This window comes from Schistocerca gregaria, chromosome 1 (assembly GCF_023897955.1).
Source record: "Schistocerca gregaria isolate iqSchGreg1 chromosome 1, iqSchGreg1.2, whole genome shotgun sequence".
Classification (NCBI taxonomy): domain Eukaryota; kingdom Metazoa; phylum Arthropoda; class Insecta; order Orthoptera; family Acrididae; genus Schistocerca; species Schistocerca gregaria.
In genome coordinates, this window is record NC_064920.1 from 232,448,130 (window position 1) to 232,471,622 (window position 23,493).

At 40.4% G+C, this 23,493-nt stretch overlaps 1 protein-coding gene across 3 annotated transcripts in view; it reads left to right on the forward strand.

The window, feature by feature from the left end:
- Positions 1-1,464: 1,464 nt before the first annotated feature.
- The window catches only part of LOC126338486 (uncharacterized), a 179,534-nt gene continuing 157,505 nt past the window's right edge, over positions 1,465-23,493 (forward strand). The window contains exon 1 of one of the 3 annotated variants that reach the window (XM_050001557.1): positions 1,465-1,654. In XM_050001557.1, coding sequence (XP_049857514.1) covers positions 1,633-1,654 — 22 coding nt within the window. In that variant the 5' untranslated portion in view covers positions 1,465-1,632. Of the gene's footprint in view, positions 1,655-2,051; positions 2,214-23,493 lie in introns of those variants that run through there. The other 2 variants (XM_050001559.1, XM_050001558.1) reach the window with 2 other exon arrangements.

Consider the following 23,493-nt stretch of genomic DNA (forward strand, 5'->3'; position numbering starts at 1 on the left):
CTGGAAGTAAGTTACTGTTTGTTAACAGTCAAACATTCACTTAGAACAAAGCGTTTTGAAAAATTATAAACACAGTCCCGAAAATATCTCTAATTGGGGTAATTTATCAGTTTGTTTCTGAATGCTTCTGTCCCTAATGTCATCAACATATAAGCATCTCAGAAGTAATTAGAACCTTATTTTACTCGTAGTTACATAGTGGGATTCTAAGCCATTTGCTCTAGACTCATCCCAGAGCAAGCTAGGGTTTTTTCTAGACCCTGTTGGGGTTTGTATTGGGTAGAACATGCCGAAAAGTGTTTTCATTTCGGTCTCATGAGTGGGTGCAGCATCCCTATGTCTCTAAAATTTACTTTTCAAATTTCTTATGTAAATATTTGTGCAGTTAACTATAATTTTCAAAACACTTCTGTCTAAGAAAAGATCTTTTAACCTATTTTCACAATCTGTTGATGAATACTCGCATTTTGGAAAATGAGTTATTCTCTGACGTTATTCCCACGTTTCTGTTAGGAAAAGGCTTAGACCATTTTGTTTTACTGTTCTTTCTAGCATGACAGGAACGACTAGAATCACCGTCGTTATTATCATATTCATCTGCATACTGTTCAGTTTCGGTATCATGATCGCCTTCCATTAGTTGATCTTTCTTCATTTGTATCAGATTCTTCAGAAACAAATATGTCGTTTTCATTACTCTCTACATCATCACCTTCGAATCACATAATCCACATGTTTATCAGAATCAATTTCGGAAAATTATACAACGTACTGAAGACTGCGAAGCAATACCATTAGTTAACGTAGTTCTTAATATCGGATTAACAAAAATCAGCTATTGTTTTAGTTCTTACAAAGAATTTAGTGCGAATAGAGACACCTACCTTACGAAACAGTTTCGTACCCGTAATTAGGGACAAGGTGGGCAGTCAGCTCATTAATGCTATCAGTTTGGCTGTTCATCTGACGTTAAGTTTTGACTGATCTTCAATTATCAATCAATGTGAAATGTACTAAGCAAGGAAAATAACCGCAATGTAAAATCACCGTGACAAATGTTCTCCACGCCCACACTCCAGGGTTAAGCCAGTGCTCATTCAAACACAGCATATCACAAGTTCGAACTTCACTCCGAAATTCGAAACAAACCCTTAATTTATTTTAAGAGTGTAACAGCTGGAATACATACAATGTGTCATTGAAATAACCTGTTCAAATATACATAATAGAAGTCGTAATAAAGAAAAATATTGCTCTACCCAAGGGAGCATTTTTAATAAATGGAACGTAGTCGTCACTTCATCGCTTGAACATTTACTTTATCTTATCATGTCGCTGTATATTTGTGGAAATTGGATAGGAATAAAAAATAAAAATAATACCTTATGTAAAAAGTAGTAACTGCTTTCGTTCACATTTTGGGAACTATTTGCGACTTTATGCCATTGGCAGTAAATGTGCGGTAATGACAGCTAATATACCATCTTTGCTGACGCTACTGCATGGTTGATGTTTTCGGCGGAAGACTTAATCTGATCTGGAATTTGTTGAACATATTTGTCTGTTAGGACGAAATAATTGTTGCGACTTGCATCCAATCTGTTGATTTTCTAGCGTGACTTCATTTATTATATGATGGATGACACGACTGTAGGTGAGCGTCATTCGTGAATATGTGTCTTATAAATTGCGGTGTTTCGATAGTACGAACTTAGTTTTGCCAGATGGAATGAAATATATTTCTATATTGTTTGGCATTTATAGTAGCAGTGGCTGTTTTTAGATTATGCAGCAGGAGTATCGGTCTGTCCTCAGACAGCGATCGATTCCCTTATTGGCGTGTTAAACCATTGTTATCTTGTGCTCTGTTAGTTAGTCCCATCCAACCCCCCCCCCCCCCCTTCCCCCTCGTTCTTTCAGAATTTTCCTTTTGATCGAGCTGCTATCTGTAAGGCTTCGTGCCCTTCAAATAGTTCTCTCCAAACCGTATAGCCCTTATAAATTTTTTCACTTTCTGGTTCTGGTATTAACCCAACATGATTAGTCACCCAATACAAGCACTAGGCCTACTGCAAGTCGGTCCATATGAAAATATCGTCTATACAATTTGAGTCAATGAAACTCTCCTGAATCCTCCCACTTCCGAACGTCCTGACATTTGGCTTTCTTAGAGAAATGTTTATTTGTCTTTTCCACGAGAGATTACTAGAAAGGTATTTGTCATGTTTGTTGTCCTACTGATTTATAACTGGCCAAAGTCCTATGAAGTGGTTGTTGTACTTTCACATATATTACGCTGTAAATACGAGATGAAGCCAACCGCAACAAAATTTTAGATGATGTTCAGGAATATTTTCTGTGTACAAATGGCCATGGACTGATGACTCATTATAGAATAATGAAGTCATTGATTTATTCGGTTTTTTTACTCCAGTTACCTTTGTTTCTATGGAAATACCTCCACAACAGTGAAAAAACGTGATATGCACCACAAAAAATTTGCCGTGAACCACTGGAACCAACACATCCCTTGTTCCAAAATAAGCGGAAAACATCCTGAGCAATTTCCAAAATTTTGTCTGTGTTTATATAAATATGCAGTGTGTAAATGTTACGTTGCCGTCAAGAAGTCCACTTATCTGTAAAATAATACTATCACCTACCAATAACCTTGCAGACTTGCTGATGCCGTTTTCTTTTATTTTGTTGTATGTATAAATTTTATGCTGCAGCAGTGCTATAAAATTCCTTGAGACATTCATTTTGAATCATAAATCCTTGTCTAGAATGATGAACTGCTCCTTACTTAATAGTAAATTAAACTTATTTGTAATGTTACAATCTGCTAATAAAGAAATACACCAGTCTTTGAGCCCTGTGAATCAGGAGATTGAACTAATTTTAACATACTTATTCATGCTCATTTTAGCATAGAAGCAACATGTTTATTTTTGTTTTTATTTATTTATCCAACCTTAGACAATAAATATTGTATGAATGTCATCCAAAAGTACATGTAAATTTATGGGAAACAATCTGTGCAAAAAGAACATACAAAATTTTACATTAAATAGTACAAAGAATAATACAAAAAAATGGACAAAAATATGTACAAAGATTTATATACTTGGTCATGCAAGACATGCTAATACAATGTTTTATACATGTATACTAACGGTATTGTAACTACATAGTCTGTTTGCCCTAAGGTTTTACTTTTGTCTTCCCTAAACAGGAAGCCCTTGTATTGACTACAATAATTCAGTAAAGATTTTAACACATTCAGCAGCTGGCCATCGGATTTTTTGTTTAAACAGAAGCTTTAGGGGATGAAAGACAGTGTTTTCAGTTTTGCCTTAATATAAACATTGTCAGAATTATTTCTTGGCCTAATTAGCTACTTACTGAGTAAAAACATTGTTCAAGTAGAAATTACACGTGAAATCTGTTTTCATCTTTTAATTTTCTGATGTTTGCTGGCAGTGTGTTTTGTCCCCATATGGCTCACATGCCTCTCTCTCTCTCTCTCTCTCTCTCTCTCTCTCTCTCTCTCTCTCTCTCTCTCTCTCTCTGTGTGTGTGTGTGTGTATGTGTGTGTGTGTGTGTGTGTGTGTGTGTGTGTGTGTTTTCTTTTTATTCGCTGAGTATGGAGTGAGGTGCTATTTCGAATATTGTAGTTATGCAAGTTGGCATTTGTCTGTAAATCTGCAAGTTGGGTCTTAACATATAAAACTCATTTGTATATATATAATGAAGGTATTGTTAGAACTTTAAGCTTGTTGAATAGGGGTTTGCATTGTATCTGTGGATGACAGTATGTTATTATTCGGGTAGCCCTCTTCTATAACAGATAGATTTATTTTAGATGGGATGTGATGGAAGCCAAAAATATTATTCTGTATGTTGCAAGAGACTGAAAGTAGCCAAAATATGCCATCCTGACACCCCTCTGCAGTACAGACATTTGCAATAATTCTAAGTGCAAAACAGGCTTAGTAAAGTTTCTGCACAAGTTTTCATTACGTAATCATTAAAATTAAGATTTTCATCTACATGAATCCCCTGCAATGTTGTTGATGCCTCTCTGTCTATGGCCTTGTCACACAACAACAGATCAAGATTTACATTTTGACATATTTTCCCAAACTGCATATAATTTGTTTTATTTGCGGTTAATGTCAACTGGTTTGCATTGAACCAAGTGTGGACATTCTGTATTACTTGATCAGTAGTTGTTTGCAGCATTTGCATTGGTGCACCTATTATTACACTAGTGTCATCTGCGAATAGTATGGACTTTTTTTGCTCTATCTGAAGATTGATAGTCATTTATGTAGACAAGGAACAATAAGGGACCTAGAATACTGCCTTGCGGCACTCCTATTTCCACCCTCTTTTTTTTCATCTAACACTAAATTAATTTTGTCGTTAGAGTGATCTTACATGAGTCCTACAATATGTGTTCTGTTTTGTAGGTGTGATTCAAACTACTTTTTCTCTGACCCTTGGATACCTAATGCTTCCAATTTTTCTAAAAGAATGCCATGATTGACAGTGTCAAATGGTTGGAGAAATCTAAATTTATTCCTACTACACTGTTGTTTTTTTCCCAATATTTTTGATTATTTGTTCAGAGTAGCACATTAGTGCTGTTTCTGTATTTTTACCTGCCTGGAAGCCATGCTGATTCCTATTTAGTAACTTATAGTCACTTAGATATTTGTTGATTCTGTGCTTCATTAATTTTTCTATTATTTTGGAAAATGCTGGAAGGAGGGATATTGGCTGATAGTTTTCTACCTTATGCTTGTCGCTGTTTCTGAATAATGGCTTCACTTTTGACAGTTTCATCCTTTCTGGGAGCACGCCTTCACTAAATGATAGTCTGCCTTCGTAGTGCCAACTAAAAAGACTTGCAATATGGCAGCCAAACCCAGAAGGGGATATCTCATAACCTAAAAGTGAAGCTGGGTAACACAAAACTGCAAGACAATAAAATGTGCTTGAAGACTAATGGACAAAGTAATTGGTGAATCACAGGAATATTATGGGGAGCCCATTAGAGATGCCAAGAAGCCCACAATAGTGGTTTAGTTTATATTCAGGAACGAGGGATAGGGAATGAGAGTCACGGTTGCGTACCTGGTCCTAAATGCAACTGCAGGAAAAGGAGGGAGAGAGAGAGTAGATATCTTTCAGAAATTTTGGAATATGCGAAATTATGACTTGCACAATGCCTACTTTCATGGTTGCATACAAGCAACCGAAAGAAAGAGAAAAACAATGAAAATTGACAGTCCATCAAGACGGAGTACAATTATTAGTCTGTGATGTCATCAAGTGGAAACCACATTGAAGTTTGTAAGACAGCTCTCTTGAATATCCATGGACTACAAAGAAGTACAGGTCACTTAGAATACTTAACATCAAAAATAAAGCAAGGTTGTAAAACTTCCTTAGGAGATGGAAGGGGAAAACACCAGCATCATTGTAAAAAGTATTGGAGTGTAGATATTGAATTTGCCAATACTTTCATAAATAGACTGCCAACATGTTCCAGTCATTACAAAAGAGTTGGTAGTCCAAATAGGAAATTCATGAGGATTAATTACACAATAGAAAGCTGTTATGACCGATACAAAGAAGAATGTGAACAATTACAGAAATTGCCTGTATCCAGTGATAAATTTTGATGGATTTTTGTAGGAGAGCACAACATATCCCTTAAAAACCCTAAAACAGACACTTTGAGCACATGCTATTGTCTACTACGCAAGGGCGTCGGGTTCGATTCCCGGCAGGGGATGGGGAGTTATGTGTACTTCATCATTGACGCACAAGTAGCCACAGTGGCATCAACTAAAAAGACTTGCAATATGCTGGCCGATCCCCGAAGGAGATATTCAGGCCAATAAATGCCATATGATCATTTCATTATACTAAATCATAAGTTGGCTATGTGGGCCAAGGGCCCTGCGATTTGTGTAGCTGTCATTGTTATGATATAAACTGGCACATCATCTACTCCTACTAAGATTTTAGGTTACAAGCTTTTTATTACTTTGAACACTTCGTGTTCATCTGTTGGACATATCCTCATGCTACAAGCAGCATATGGAAATTCAGGTTTTTCTTGGTTTGTAATTTTGAGCTTAATTTAGTTGTTGCATTTATGAAATAATTGTTAATGTAATTTGGCTAATCTTGTTTTTTAATATTGACATTTTCTGTGTTTTGAGAATGATATCCCGGTCTTCACATTTCTTTCCCGTTTCAGTCTTCACAATACTCCATATGGCTTTTGGTTTGTTATCAGACTGTGTTATTAGGTTGTCATAACTCATAATTTTTGTCTTGGTGGTTACTTTTTGATATACTTTCTTGTAATTCTTAACGTGTTCTGTGGATCTGTAGATGTCTTCAGTTTTGAATTTAGCATCTTTAGAGTTCCACAAGAAATTTTGATGCCAACTGTGACCAAGAACTTGGCTTTGTGATGTGATGTGATCCTTGATAGCTTCTTTGGAAGGTGCATTTCAAAATATCCCATGAAAATTGAAGAGAAAGTGTTGTATGGATCATTTGTATTTGTTAGGGACAGCACTTCTGCCCAGGACTCAATAGTTAGGATATTTGTAAATTCTACACAGTTTTCAGTGTAAAATTTTCTTTTATGCATGAAGTACACTTTTTTCTCTTGCAGTGGCATTGAAGGAATTTTGAGGACAAGAGCATTATGGTCTGATAATCCCAAATCAGTATTTGTTACTTCTACTTCTGTGGATTGTACATTTGTAAATACATTATCTATAAAGCTGTTTGTATTATATGTTATACTTGTGGGTTAGTGTATGTGTGGAAACAGATTGAAACTACATAATAGATTTAGGAATTGACTTTTTAGCCCACTTTCATTCATGAGATTTATGTTGAAATCCCCACAGACAACTACAGTAGCTCTTTCAGTAAAAAGAATGTTAAGCAGTGTTTCTAATTTATTAATGAATATATTTGTGACCCCAGCAGGTGGTCTGTATATTGCTATTACTATGAGTTTTTCCTGTATTTCATACAACTGTATAGCTGCTGCTTCAAACACTCAATAATTCAGCTTCACACCACCATTTTTGGCAGTTTTTCTACAATACAGACTTGCCAACTTATACGGATGAATATTAATGATACTTAGTTCAAAAGTTTTGTACCAGTGCTCCATGATGCACATGCAGTCATTGTTTGCACCATTCTACATCTACATCTACATCCGTACTCCACAAGCCACCTGACAGTGTGTGGCGGAGGGTACCCTGAGTACCTCTATCGGTTCTCCCTTCTATTCCAGTCTCGTATTGTACGTGGAAAGAAGGATTGTCGGTATGCTTCTGTGTGGGCTCTAATCTCTCTGATTTTATCCTCATGGTCTCTTCGCGAGATATACGTAGGAGGGAGCAATATACTGCTTGACTCTTCGGTGAAGGTATGTTCTCGAAACTTCAACAAAAGCCCGTACCGAGCTACTGAGCGTCTCTCCTGCAGAGTCTTCCACTGGAGTTTATCTATCATCTCCGTAACGCTTTCGCAATTACTAAATGATCCTGTAACGAAGCGCGCTGCTCTCCGTTGGATCTTCTCTATCTCTTCTATCAACCCTACCTGGTGCGGATCCCACACTGCTGAGCAGTATTCAAGCATTGGGCGAACAAGCGTACTGTAACCTACTTCCTTTGTTGTCGGATTGCATTTCCTTAGGATTCTTCCAATGAATCTCAGTCTGGCATCTGCTTTACCGACGATCAACTTTATATGATCATTCCATTTTAAATCACTCCTAATGCGTACTCCCAGATAATTTATGGAATTAACTGCTTCCAGTTGCTGACCTGCTATTTTGTAGCTAAATGATAAGGGACCTATCTTTCTATGTATTCGCATCACATTACACTTCGCTACATTGAGATTCAATTGCCATTCCGTGCACCATGCGTCAATTCGCTGCAGATCCTCCTGCATTTCAGTACAATTTTCCATTGTTGCAACCTCTCGATACACCACAGCATCATCTGCAAAAAGCCTCAGTGAACTTCCGATGTCATCCACCAGGTCATTTATGTATATTGTGAATAGCAACGGTCCTATGACACTCCCCTGCGGCACACCTGAAATCACTCTTACTTCGGAAGACTTCTCTCCATTGAGAATGACGTGCTGCGTTCTGTTATCTAGGAACTCCTCAATCCAATCACACAATTGATCTGATAGTCCGTATGCTCTTACTTTGTTCATTAAACGACTATGGGGAACTGTGTCAAACGCCTTGCGGAAGTCAAGAAACACGGCATCTACCTGTGAACCCGTGTCTAAGGCCCTCTGAGTCTCGTGGACGAATAGCGCGAGCTGGGTTTCACACGATCGTCTTTTTCGAAACCCATGCTGATTCCTACAGAGTAGATTTCTAGTCTCCAGAAAAGACATTATACTCGAACATAATACGTGTTCCAAAATTCTACAACTGATCGACGTTAGAGATATAGGTCTATAGTTCTGCACATCTGTTCGACGTCCCTTCTTGAGAACGGGGATGACCTGTGCCCTTTTCCAATCCTTTGGAACGCTTCGCTCTTCTAGAGACCTACGGTACACCGCTGCAAGAAGGGGGGCAAGTTCCTTCGCGTACTCTGTGTAAAATCGAACTGGTATCCCATCAGGACCAGCGGCCTTTCCTCTTTTGAGCGATTTTAATTGTTTCTCTATCCCTCTGTCGTCTACTTCGATATCTACCATTTTGTCAACTGTGCGACAATCTAGAGAAGGAAGCACAGTGCAGTCTTCCTCTGTGAAACAGCTTTGGAAGAAGACATTTAGTAATTCGGCCTTTAGTCTGTCATCCTCTGTTTCAGTACCATTTTGGTCACAGAGTGTCTGGACATTTTGTTTTGATCCACCTACCGCTTTGACATAGGACCAAAATTTCTTAGGATTTTCTGCCAAGTCAGTACATAGAACGTTACTTTCGAATTCATTGAAAGCCTCTCGCATAGCCCTCCTCACACTACATTTCGCTTCGCGTAATTTTTGTTTGTCTGCAAGGCTCTAGTGATTTATTTCTAAGGCACTGAATATTTAGACGTAAAATCTGCAGTTGACTAGAGTGAGAACTGATTACAGTTTTATTTACATTTTGTGCTGTCATATTCATTCCCGTGACCTGGTAAGATACCAAAAATCTGTGAGAAGGACAGGTTTCCTGCACCTCTGTAACTGTACGGTGGACTCTGGTGAATTGTTTGTTGCTGCAGTTGGTGCTACTGCTAATGTACTTAACACTGCCATTTCTGGTGGTGGTGGTGGTGGTGGTGGTGGTGGTGATACTGTTTCTGACAATTCAAATGTTGGTGCCTCCGGAACACACATTTTCAATAACTTACCAGCAGCCATAAAAAGTGTAACAACCAATGAAATTCAGTTTAAGAGAAGCCTAAAGGATTTATTGGTGGTTAATTCCTTCTACTCCATTGATGAATTTCTCAGTAGAACCAACAGATTTGTGTGTGTGTGTGTGTGTGTGTGTGTGTGTGTGTGTGTGTGTAAGTACAACCTAACTTCTGCACCATTTCAGGGCAGTAATGTGTTCATTTTATGTACATTGTAGATAAGTATTGTAGTAGTTCTGTTATATGTTTATTACCTTATAAATAAATTAAAAAATTAATTTTTAAATTCAGTGCATTAATGCGATCTTAGTAAATGAGTGTTTGTAAAATGATTCTTTCATATAGTGTTCATTAAAAAAAAATCATTATTCCACTTGGGACCTGTGGAAGGTACATTTGCTTATTTGTTTCAGTCGTAAATATTTGTCATGTAATATTGTTTTTCTGACATGTTCTACTTCCTGGAGGACCACCTCACTACAGATAGGTTGAATGAAAATAAATCTAATTTAATCCATTTCTGCTTTGTTTTCTTGTGAGCTTGGAGTCTTCTCATTTTTGTATAAAATAATATTTGGATGATGAGGAGCTGTAGTTCTCTTGTCATTGAAATTGCTGTCCACTGGTCTTTCTGTTAACACTTCATCCTTTTTTAAGATGCTTTGCTGGTGCTGATTATGGTTCTAATACTTTTACCTTTATTTGAAGTGTTTTCGTTATGGAGTCTGGCGATGGTGATGCAATTATCATTTTGGTTTTGAATGTATTTTGGTGGTTTTTTATTTCCTTGGTTATCAGGTTTGCCAGATATTCTTTCCCCAAGCCATTCAGGTGAAGTCTGTGTTGTGTGTAGAATCTACGTCCAATATTGCTTATATCAAGAAATTTCATGTTTTTAAAATGTCTGCAGATTTCTGCAAACTGACTGATTGCACTTTTTATTTCCTTATTAACACTTGAGCATCTTAAAAGATCATCGCAATATGGAAAATTGACCATTGCTGCGTGTGTGTGAGTGAGATTTCTCAGACACTGTTTAAGATGCCATGTTGCATTTGCTGTTTCAGTTTTGGAGACGTCATTTGCGCCTCCCTGAAGTACAACAAAATCTTTATCGTGCAGATTTTTTTCATCTGCGGATACAGTAATTTTTTTAATTTCGCCAATAGGTTAGCTCCCGGTTTCACTATACCACACAAATATGTTTTAGTTGTTTCTTTTACCTTACTCGCAAGTCCACGACCATGGCTGTCTGAAGGCACAAACAGTTTGCTGTTATTGGAGTTCACAAAGTGGGAATGGTTTTGTATTGTTTTACTAAACACTTTGGCTCAATTTTTGTTCGGCACATTTAGACTGACCTCATTCATGATTGTTTGCGTCAGTAAATTTTCTTCTCTTACCTTATTCAGTAGCTTTTTGCTTTTCCCATTGTTCATGTGAACTGTACGTTACATTTTTACTATTGGTGGTTGAAAGTACTTGAAATGTGTTTTCGTGCACAAAGCTTCCGTAACTTTCACAGGTTTTCTAATTTTGCACTTTGGTCTTGCTGTTATTGCACTTCACATTTGACCACTTTTCCATAACAGACGAACTATCTCGTGCAAGTTTTAGCGTGTTCACCTCACTATTATCTTGTTATATTTTCGAAATATCCGTTTTCAGACTCTCAAAGAAAGCTATTATATTTGTTAACAAAATATGTTTGAGTATTCCTTGCCAAAGAATCAGAAAAGGTAGTCAAAACAAGGGAAATTATAGTCACAACATTGTCTGCAGAAAATTTTCACTGCATGGAGAAAGATACAAACGAATCCTACAACAAACAAACAACTGTCAAACACATCATGTGTGTGATATGTAAAACAGTGTGTCATATTAGCAGTGCAAAAGCATATTGAAAGGAATGTTGTGACCAAAAATGAAAGCTGCAAGATAGAGGCAAAGAAGAAATTGTTGCTATGTGACTAAAGAAATAAAACTGTGGAAAGACAAGCATGAAAACTTGCAGTCATCCAAAATGCTCACTTTTTGCAGGGAAGTCTGTTGTAATGTACTATGTATGTAATGGACTATACCATTACTAACCTTGAAAAGAGTTCTGATCGCAAAATCAGGCATCCAGCAGTGGGAAGAAAGAAAACAGCGTGTCTTCATTGACACTATGAAACATATTGAGTTTCAAACTGGAAACAAAAGAGAACCTGCAGAAATAGGATTCTCCAGTTCTTAATGCAGATTCGCAGGTATGTGCCATAGTGTCTGGAAGTCATAGCTGTATAGAACCACAGTGGTTCAAATAGCTTGCTGACAATTATGGTCATGGAATTGCTACATGGATCAGTGACACAATAGCTGGAACAGTGATGGCATTTGTTAAGCTTTGTGTTCCCTTGCATAAAATCAGGAAACTCTTCGACTTGCCTGAAGTCAGTACTTACATTTACTTTATTGTGTCGTTTAGAGGAGTAAATGACTTATTCAAAAACTTCAAAAGCTGCTGATAAATTAAGAAAGTGTTTAGGACACTTGATTGACTCTGATGTCTTGTTGATAACCATCTCCCTCTGATATGACATATCTCTGTTATCTTATGTACACAAAGAGAGAAATGTTGCAAACATATTGTTGTTGAAAATATGCACACAATATGAAAATATAAAAATTATTGATCTTAGTGGTATAGGATGTATATTCCATACTACACATGGACTACACTTAAATGGGCTAGAGAAGCAGCTTTTGGTGGGAAAAAAATAAGCAAAAATTTTATGAAGAAATCGGAGATAAGACTTAGAGCAACAAAGAAATTAGCTCTGTTGTCATACCTTCTCCATTCATCAACACAGCTTCTCCTTTCACCAATAGAGCAGTCATCTCGCTTTTACACAGAAGTGGTGCACAGCTCATTGGCAAGAAAGACTCTGACACCAACAGTTTAGAAGTAGACTCCAAGCTCCACACACATAATGTTTTATGGACAAATCCTTACCAAAGAAGAATGATATTAGTCATGTGATAAAAATACCCTTTGCCAATTCAAATGTTATGTGAAAATCAGGACTCATTATCATTTAAATTATAGCAACAGAGGATTTTGTTTGCAATCAAAATATCATATCATCAGAAGCAAAGTTTTAAATGTAGAGGTTTTGTTGAATGCAGAACTCAGTTTTATTAGCATTCTGTGCTTTACAGAGCACTGGTTAAGAACTTACCAAATTCTCTTTTTCTTTGCTGGGTCATATACTGGAAAATTATTTTTATAGAAACGGTTATAAAAATGTAGGTACTCATGTTTCACCAAACACTGGTTAAAATATAAATCTTGTTAATAAGCTTCAGCATCTGAATGCAGAAAGGAACTTCCGGCTGATACTCATTAAGCTCAGTGATACCAGTACAGTTGAATCATGTATCTAATGCTCCGTAAAATGGAAAGTTTGACTCATTCCTGAATAAGCTTGTATATGTACTAAACTGGATTATTCTGGACAAGAAATCGGTAGTACTGTTTGGAGTCTTCAACAAAGATTTTATTGGAACCAGTAAAAGAAAAGAACTATCGCTCAACCTCAGGGATACTTTCAACTTAAAACAGATTGTAAGAACCTAAACAAGAATTATGGAAACTACTACTACTGCTGTGGAGCAGATATTTGTGAGTACAACCTGTACTGCAAAATTCATAAATACAAGTCTTATTTATCATAAAACTCAAGTTGTTACCTTCCCAAGATACTTACTGCCCACCCAAAACTATAAAAGAAATGTAACAACAAGAAAGTTCAGTATTACCACGAGCAAGATGGGAATAAGTTTTGCATAAAGCTGACATCAACTAAAAGTCTGAGGTATTCTCTAGCAACTTTAGTGATTACTATGAAATTGCTTTCCCACTCAAAACACAGTTGATAAGAGGCACAACTAAAGAAGCAAAGAGATGGTTGTTAAATGTATGAGAATCACAAATGGCAAAAAAAGAAATCCCACAAATACAGAAAAAATTAGTGACATATCCCCTCCAAGGAACACTTACTATCAGAAATATGTTCAGATGTACAGGAGAGCGATAAGCCAGACAAAATACCATTCTGAACCTTGAGAGCAAGGGTGTTATTGTTCCGCAACATATTGCAAATCTTTCCAGATGTTACCATATAGATATTACATACAATTTAATAGAGACAAAGGAGATAGTAGAAACAAACTACTCTCTTCTTCCCCACCAGTCTATATATGCGAAATAGTACCAGATGAAATCATCCATGATGCATCAACTTTTAAGAAAATGTCAACCGGAATTGACATTAATCCAGATTACACCATAACACATTATATTAAATTTCAGTGCATCTCGCTGATATTGTCCATTTTTTTCTGACAGGCACATTTCCAGACTGTAAAAATTGTTAAAGTTGTCCTTATTCATAAGAAAGGGAGCAAATGAAGTATAGAAAACTATCATTATCAGGGTTTAGAAAAATCATACAAAAATGGATTTATGATAGGGTAATGAAATTTTTGGACAAAAACAAAATTCTCACTGATACTCAACGTGGATTCAGGAAAAACAAATAGGGGTGTAGTTACATATTCGATTTAATGTAAAATGCCGTAGAAACAGTGCACAAAAACAAAATGCCATTGGTATTCCTTTAGACTTGTGTAAAGCCTTCAATTTTCCTGAGTACAACATAGTGTTGGAGAAGCTCCATATAAAGGTGTCCCAGGAATAATGGTCAGTATTCAGAGATACAACAGGAATGATTATTCAAAGCAAAATAGTCTAGTAATCATAAACTCTAAATTCATACCATAAGAGTTAGGAGCACTTCACCTTCGATACTGTGAAACAAGTTTCACTTACTGCAACTTTGCTTTCCATACTTTGGGAGGAGGTTCTGTGGGCCAAAACAAGAAAAAAATTATCAAGTAAACATGGAGTCTAAAATGCACACTTCAAGATCTGTGAACACTTACCCTGTAGAAGGGATGTGTTTCACAGAAGAGAAGCAAGTGGACGAAAAACACACTTAATATTGTATCTGTTGATGGTCTTTCTGATTCTTGAAGACATGCTGTCATAATGTGGCAAGAAGGTCATTGCAGTTGCCTCCAAGTCATTATTCACCCCTCCGCATTGACCATAATGAATTATGCACCTGTTTATCGGAATGACCCTTCTGGAGAACCCCAAGAAGGCTTCTATCTCTTTTGTGAGTACATGCTTGGCCATCACAGGATCCTGGCTGTTGCAGTGCTGCTTCCTTTTCTTTTCTTTAAATCTATCTGTCAATTATTCTTTTTCCCCATCTGCCTTTGAATTGGATGGTACTATTCTTGGTGCTGATTGTACTTGGATTTGGTTTATGATTTTGAACACTCATTTTCTTCCCTTCCAGCACACTACAACTTTTCATTTTTAACTAAATAGCCCCTCTAGTTGGCTTTGACCTGCTGTTTCTTTTCCAGATTTTGCACCGTTGTTGTAGGTAGTGACACCCTTGGGGAGAGCGCTCATTCAGAGTAAAAATTTTTTCTGCCGGTGGCTGCACAGCCCCAGTAATCTCTTCTGTAGGTAAGACTTATTGCAACACAGAGAATTGTGCCCCCCAAAATGTTTCCTTCCCTGGCTGCTCTGTGGGAGGAAGAAGAAATATTGCCCCCTAGTACTTACTCGCTCAAGGATCAATGAGATTTTTTTTTTTTTTTTTTTACTAAAAATCCGCTATTCTTTGTTAAATACCCCAAGGACAGGTTTGGGGAAGAAGTAGCAATTTAAAAAATGAAAAGTGGCTCCTTTCCGATTAAAATGGCCTTCCTTGGTCAGTCGTGGGTACCGCTCACCTGTTACAAGCTGAGTGACATTCTTGTAAGTATAACTCCATAACAGTCTCAGTATGGTATAAGGTCTCATCTTCCACTGCGATCTCATTTTGCAGGCGGATGGCAAGTTGGTTGTCAGTTTCGAGTGACAGGATGTGCATTTTTGTCTGTCATGTCCAGCTGGAACCAAATAAAATAGGGTTGATATTGGAGCCTTCATCTTAGTCTTTGAAAATGAGTCACTGCTTGGAAAGTTCAAGGTGATTGTGTGTCAATGCAATGTGGAGCCATATACCCCCCTCCATGTGCTTCTACAAATGCAAGAGTGTCAGGCACATGTCTTCACGTTGCAGCACCAGTCCCATCTGTAATGATTGTGGACATAGGTTGCACATGAATGCTCTTTGTGCCCCTCTGGACTGCACCATCTTCCAAAGGAAAAAGAAAATCAGAGTGTTCAAGGCTCTTGATCGAATTACATATGAAGAGGCCAAGAAGAAATAGGGTCATCTACATCCTACATACATATTCGTGTTGTCTGTCAGGCCCTTGGGGCCACTAAACTGCATGTGCTTTCCAGGTAGGTTAGGGCCATCCTCTTCCTGCTTCCCTGACACCACCTTTGGGAGTGTTGACTTCTTGCCCCCTGGGGACGTCAGTCTGCAACCCCTGGCAGGAGGAGCAGTGCCTTACTCCAGCATTTTTTACCAGGAAGGAGTCAGTTGGAACTGATACTGGGACTCATTTCTCCATGAATCTGCTTATCTACAACGAGACACCAACTAGCACTAGCCACAAATCGTAGGGCATTGCATTGCTCATCTGTCGCAGAACCTGTGGCAGACAAACCTTCACAGACATTGAAATCATTTAAGGGGAAAGAGGACAAGAAGCAGTCCTCCAAATAGGTGGATCTGGTGGCCCCCGTGTTGCACATTATGCCTCTTTATCTGAGATGGTGTCCCTAGTGGCCCCTGCCCACTCCACATCCTCCCCTCCCCCCTCCCTGCCACCATCTTCCAACCCCCCCCACCGCGCCCCCCTCGCCCCCCCCCCCCGCACCCCCCGCCCCCCGCCCCCCCCCCCACCCTTCACACACACACACACACACACACACACACACACACACACACACACACACTGTGGTTTGGAACCAATGTATAATGTCTCCACAAGATACTGATAGCAAGATCCTCCAGCAGAACTGTAGCAGTTTTGCCACTACCTGGGTGATTTACGATGTCCCCGCACCCCCCGCCCCCCCCCACCCTTCACACACACACACACACATACACACACACACACACACACTGTGGTTTGGAACCAATGTATAATGTCTCCACAAGATACTGATAGCAAGATCCTCCAGCAGAACTGTAGCAGTTTTGCCACTACCTGGGTGATTTACGATGTCTCACATGAATTTCCCCTATTTTTTTCTCATCCTCCTCCAGGAAACTTAGTTCCCAGCAATGCAGACCCCTGCCCTCCGCAGCTGCCACTGCAAGGTTTTCACGATCCGGGATACTGAATGGCACACCCTCTGTACACCAAATAAACTCTGTGTTATCAGGGAGACAACAAATGTGTGGTGGTCATCCATGTGAACCACTCGCAGAGAATCTGTTGTCCTTTGCCGGCTCCGCATCGCCGTTACGTGGCTAAGACATGGTCACGTCCTCCGTCACGAGGACCCACCTCGGTGTCGCTGTGGCTCCCGTACGACTGTTGTTTACATCTTGTTGGACTGCCCAATTTTAGCCAGTCTTCATCGGAATTTTACGCTTCCCAGCATCCTACTTACGGTGTTGGGCAACAATGCCTCAGCAGCAGATTTAGTTTTACACTTTATTCTTGAGGGAGGTTTTTTTTTTATGCCATCTAAGGGTGGGCGTCTGGCCTTCTTTCCAAGGCCTCCACCTTCCCTCCATTTTAATTCTTTGTCACCCTTTCATTGCATTTGTTTGTCTTGGTGCTCATCTTTTCCCAGAGTGTATTCGTCTCACCTTGTTTTTTTGGGCTGGACGTTTTAGTGCGTTGCAGAGTGGCTGGCTCATCCTCTTTTATTATTATGATCAGCCAGCCCAGACCATCTGCTCTCTGAGTTTAGTGCCTTCATCAACTTTTCCTTGTGGTGTACATTTTCCCCTTTTCTTGTTCATTTCTTTTGTTTTCTCTTTCGTTGTGGTTCCCCATTCGTTTTAACCCCTTTTACTTGCTCGAACTAAATTTGGGCATTGTCTTACCTAGCACCTTGTTTGTGCCAGGAAAAAGGGACAGATGACCTTGTAGTTTTGTCCCTTTACACTCCAAACCAACCAACTAACTGAAGGAAACATGATAGTCACACCTTAATATTCTTTGCAGCCTCAGTAACACCAGGTGGAGCACAGGATGCTGTATATTCTTGTGGCTCTACGGAGCTTTGATTCTGTCCCATCTTGATTATGGGAGTGAGGTATATGGCTTGGCAACAACTTTCAATCTGTACAACATTGTAGCATCTGACTTGTGACAGTGCCAGTCCTGTGAAAAGCCCACTTGCAGAGGCTGGGATCACCCCCCTCCCCACCCCATTCTGTCCATCCCCCCCCCCACCCCCCACCCTACATATCAAACACCAACATCTGATGCTCTGTTACATACATCTGAACTACCATGTCCTTTTTGCTGGTAGGGAGGTCCACCTCTCACAACAGAGGCACCGGGCTTGAATCGTGATTGCATTTCATATACGAGATGCATCCTTTGAAAACCTGCTACCTGATATTCATTTTTTATTAAGGAGTAATAGTGTATGCCTCCATGGTGTGTAGCCGTCTTCAAATCTGCCTTGATCTATGCTTTCTACCAAAAGACAGAGTTGACCTCATGGTTTTTTGCCACCTGTTCGTGGCCATCCTTGATTCGAATCTAGGTACGGAAGTGCTATGACCTTATGGCTCTATGGTCAGTGGATGAACTAGCTTTGCCTATACATGTGCAGGGCACGGTGAACTATGCACCCTGCCAAACGGACACAGTGTATTCACTGCAGAATTGGTAGCCATCACTTGAGCCCTCAGCCTTCAATCTTAAACTGCTGAGGTGGTTTTACCTCCTGAGTATTCGTCAGGCTATCGACCGGTGCTACCCTTGACACCCATTGTTTGTGGCCATATGGGATCTGCTTTGTGACCTGCACCAAACGGGATGGTTGGTTGTTTTTCTCTGGAGCCCAGGTCGTATTGGGATCCCAGGGAACGAACATGCTGACCCATTGGCCAAGTTGGCTGACTTAAGGAGATGGTGATACAGGAAAAGGACCTTCAGTCCACTCTATGCCATCAATTGTTGGAGACTTCGAATGCATTGGTGTGCCTGGTTGCTCTGAATAAACTGTGAACAAGAAATAAGGGGTTCATGACCATGTGGCAGTATTTCTTTCGTGTTTCTCACAGTGACTCTACTGTTCTCTGTCAACTTTGCATTGGCCACACCTGCCTGACCCATGCCCATACCCTTGTAAGTGAGGACCCACCCCACTGCCAGTGTGCTGCCTGTCTGAGCATGTCCCCATCCTGCTGGACTGCCCTAATTTGGCCACCTTAAGGCAAAACGTTGAGGTTGGTGACACACTGCATCTGGTGCTAGTGGACAGTGATAAAGTGGCTAGTCTGGTTTTATATTTTACATGTCAAGGTGGTTTATATTCCTCTTTTTGTAGTAGGCCACATTAGCCTCATTTGCTGCTTGAGGGATTGGAAGGGTGCTCTGTTGCCTGCTCTGACCCAGGGGACCATGGCTATCTTTTCTCAGTGGTCAGGCCTAGCTCCTGCCCTTCCCACCTTTTAAATTCTTCTTATTCTTTTACATTTGTCGTCAGTTTACTGTCTTGTGATTGTTGTTCTCCTTTCTGAGATGTAACCACTTTCCTGTGTTGCTAGTTTTCTTGTGATAATGCTAGGTGGGGAAGCACCAGTTAGATGCAGAAGGTGCATCTCCTGTCAAATATCATGTCCCAGAGGTCTCCAGCTGCTTTTCTCTCACTTATATATTCTTCTACCTCTTTGTTTTCTTGATTCTCAGATAAGGTCAGGTGCATTGGGATTTGTCTTCTCTGCCCTTCCTCCTTGGGAACTGTTCCCGGCTCGACACACAAATTATTGAGGGACCGATGACTTCATAGTTTGCTCCCTTTTACCTCACCCATCCATCCTTCCATTGGAACACTGGTCTTAGGTTTTGCAACTCACCTGGAAGCCTGTCGGAGTCTGAGACTGCATGTGCTCCGGGTACCAGGGAGCATAAGACCCTACAACCTTATGCCCAGTGATGTCGTTGTTTGGCCTGGAAAAATAACTCTGTGTGAGTTGGTTTTCGAAAAGTGCTGTCTTCCAGTGCTTTGCAGGCTTTTGTTTTAACCATGTCATCCAGAAATGGTAGCCATCATTTTCCACTTCCTCAATAAATTTAATACTCAAGTGGAGATAGTTCAGATGCTAGGAGTAACATAGGTAGTGTTGCCGTTCCTCAGAGCCACATCATAAATATGTTGTCAATGTACTGCCAGAAGCAGGAAGGTTGGATAATTGCTGAGTGCGTGTGACAGTCACATTTTCCTAAGAGACGTCTCAATACAGAAGTAAGATATTTAGCCAGGCACTAGGTAGTTACTCAAGTGTTACTTAATATGGGGTGAAGAGGGGATCCATCCCTGTGAATTTTCAGTAGCCCACATAGTCCAGGGAGAACAATCTGTTGGTGTAGGACCTTGACGACATTCGTCCGAATAAAACTGCTCATGAGGATCGCTAGACTTTTTCTTCGTATCTTGCCAGTCTGGTCCTCTTCAAGCTTGTGGTACGCTTAGGGAAGGAAAGGCTGTGTCCCATGGAGCTCCTCCAACAGTGGTTTTATACAGGTACAGCAGCTGTGCATTTCCTGATCTGCAGACTGGCTAGCGCTGCCTGACCTTTGCCACCTGACCTCTTCTACCATAAACTCTGGGCACGCTGCAGGAACTGTTATCAGGTGTGGTAGTGGAACATTGTGTGTTTTGGAGAATGGGAGTCTTGACTTCACTGCCTTGACTATAAGGGTCTTTAGTGGGTAACCTCCAGGACACCTGCCCCCCTCCCCCTCCCCGAAGTTACATAAGGATTGTGTAGGCATTTATTTCCCTAGAGGCCTCTGGGATCCTTATGGAGTGACTTCAGTTCACATCTACTCCTGACAAAATGGGTGTACCAGCAGGTAATAGCTACACCCACCCAACAAGGAGAGTTTGGTTTGTCAGTATGCCTGAGAAGAAGCCTCAGATTTATAATAATAATACACTAATCTGCCACAACACTTTAATTGTATTCAGGAAAACAGAGGGAACCTTTGAGAAGGTGTAACTTTTTACAAGGCATTAAAGGATATTGCTGGATCCTTTGAAAAAGTATTTAACTACTTCATAACGCCATGTCATACCAAGAAACTTAAGCTTTTGGGATGCAAGTGCTTAAGTGAGTACCCTGTTGTAGTTGACTTGCATAACACTGTTAAATTCTGTAAGGGTGGCTATCTGCTCCGTTATAATGGACACAGACCTAAAGAGTTATGTAAAGAGTAGAAAAATAAGGGTATCAAGAACATGCAGATCTATGTGAGGAGAATTAGTGGGACACGGGAAAAAACTGTAACATTTATTGTAATTTTCACCTGAACATATTCTCGTATGCTGTATCCATCTTAAGGTTTGGCAGTTTGTTCCTAACCCATTGCAATTCTCCAAATGTCAAAGATTTGTTCTTACCACTAAGATACGTAACGGGAGGGCTATGAGTGGAAAGTGTAGAGAGTCAATTCTTGAATCGGGCTACTCTTATACACTTCCTCTGCAATGTATAAGCCGTCCCGGGCTTCACACAGTGAAGAACAGGAAGTGTGGTGTATATAATGGGAAAAGGAGAACAAAGAAATTGAGTCACTAGGTGCACACCCTATGGTGAAACCATAAAAGCTTTCAAAGCTATGCAGCCTCCAATGTTTCTTACTTCCTTTGCATTGTCTCTTGAGAAGCCAGTCGCCAAGTGTGATGCCTCCACCACAGATTCAAGTACAAGTATATACACTTGTCAGTATACTCACTGGGGGAAAAGCTACACTTGAACCCGAAATCATTCAGAATCCATAAATGATGGAACTGGAGCCTCAGCCTCATATCACCACTAGAAGCCCATAAAGCCATTCCCTCTGCTCATGCAAATGATTACCCCCATAAGTAAGAAAAAACATCAAATCAAAAGTTGTTCAAATTCAAAGAAAGTGGCAGAAAAATCTTTGGATCAGTTAGCACGTCAGTTAGCAACATCGCTTTCCATTGCTGATGTTATGGTTAATGACAGGTATCCTTGTGGAGAAACCAGAAAACTGGGATCCATCTCATGTTCCCCCTGTTTTCTTGCTGATGTTATGGTTAATGACAGGTATCCTTGTGGAGAAACCAGAAAACTGGGATCCATCTCATGTTCCCCCTGTTTTATTGCTGATATTATGGTTAATGACAGGTATCCTTATGGAGAAACCAGAAAACTGGGATCCATCTCACGTTCCCCCTGTTTTTTACTGTGAGGGCACTTATGATCTCAGCTGTCTTGCAGAGATTCTGAGACTCCACTTCTTGTGTAGAGAAGAGGTCTATAATCTTTCATTCTCCATGTGGAAATTGGAAACAGCTCTGTCTGCGGTCACCTTCAGCATTATGGATGCTCGACCTGATACACCACTGTGGGGCCCAGGTGATGACAGTTGCTTTTTGGACCAATGCTGTGAACAGACTACTTGCAGAGGCTGGGGTACCTCCACTACAGTTCGGATGCCAACTGCTGCTCAACTATGCTGTACACATTCACTGCTCCTCTGTGCATCAGGACTACCGTGTCTTCTTTCCTGACAGAGAGTTCCAGCTCCCACAACAGCGCACCAGGACTGCATCAGGCTATCAACCAGCACTACCTTCAGCAAACATTGGTTATGGCTGTCCATGATCTCCTTTCTTACTCCATCAAGCTGGATTGATGGCTATCTGTGTCAAGGCACCAGGTAACATTGTGATCCCAGGGAATGAACATGCCAATGTGTCGGCCAAGTTGGCTATCGAGATTCTGACTTTGAAGGTGGAGGTATCGGAATGGGTCCTTCAGTTGACTATGCCATCAATTGTTGGAGGCTGGGAACACAGATTGGTTTGTCCTGGTTTCTCTGAACAAACTGCTTGTCGTGGGGGTGTACTGTTCTGTCGACTTCACATTGGCCACACTTGGCTGACCCATGGCCATATCCTATGATGTGAGGATCCACCCTGTTGTTGGTGTGGTGCCCATCTGACAGTGATTCACATGCTACTGGACTGCCCAAATTTGGCCACCCTGTGGCAAGACCTTAAACTTGCTAAAAAGCTGCCTCTGGTGCTAGCAGACAATGCCATCGAGCTGATCTGCTTTTTCATTTTACCTCCCCCCTGTGGGTCCAGGGATTATAATAGGCCTGTCTTAAGAGACAACTAAAAGGAGCCCCACATGTTTGGGCCTTTATATGATGATCCGCCATAGGGTTTGACCTCCATTTGTTCAAAATTTTCCTGAAGAGCGAATCAATTGGGGAAGAGCACCGTATATGGTGCATAGTGTCCATCACGTGCCGAGACCTGTCACAGACTTTGTCAGCATGGATATGCACTTCCACTCATTCTCCAGTGTTGGGTGAGGCCACCCTCCTGGGTGCATTTTCCTTCATCCTCTGTGCAGTGTCGCTCTGTGCACTGTCGACTGTAATGGACTTCTTAGTCCATTTGTGCCTGATATCCATCACAATAGCCAGTCCATTGTGGTGGGCCATGTTGCCTGTTGGTTGTACCCCCTTGACCACACAGGGATCGCTCTGCTAATGCCTGTAATGTTAACTCCCCATGTATGCTGAAAAGTAGATGCCCCTCACCCTGGGCCATTTTGACTCCTGGCAATGGCCATCCTGCCAGGTGGCTTTTGCTGCAGCTGGGTGGTGCCTGTGGGAGGGCCCCTGGTCGGAGCGGGTGGCATCAGGGTGGATGGCATGCCATGAAGCATAGCATGTCATCTATTGCTACCAAACAGCATCAAAAGCTTGACAGATAGTCAACCAACATTTAAAAATAAATTAAAAGAATTTCTAGATGACAACTCCTTCTACTCATTGGCTGAATTTTTAGATATAAATTAAGGGA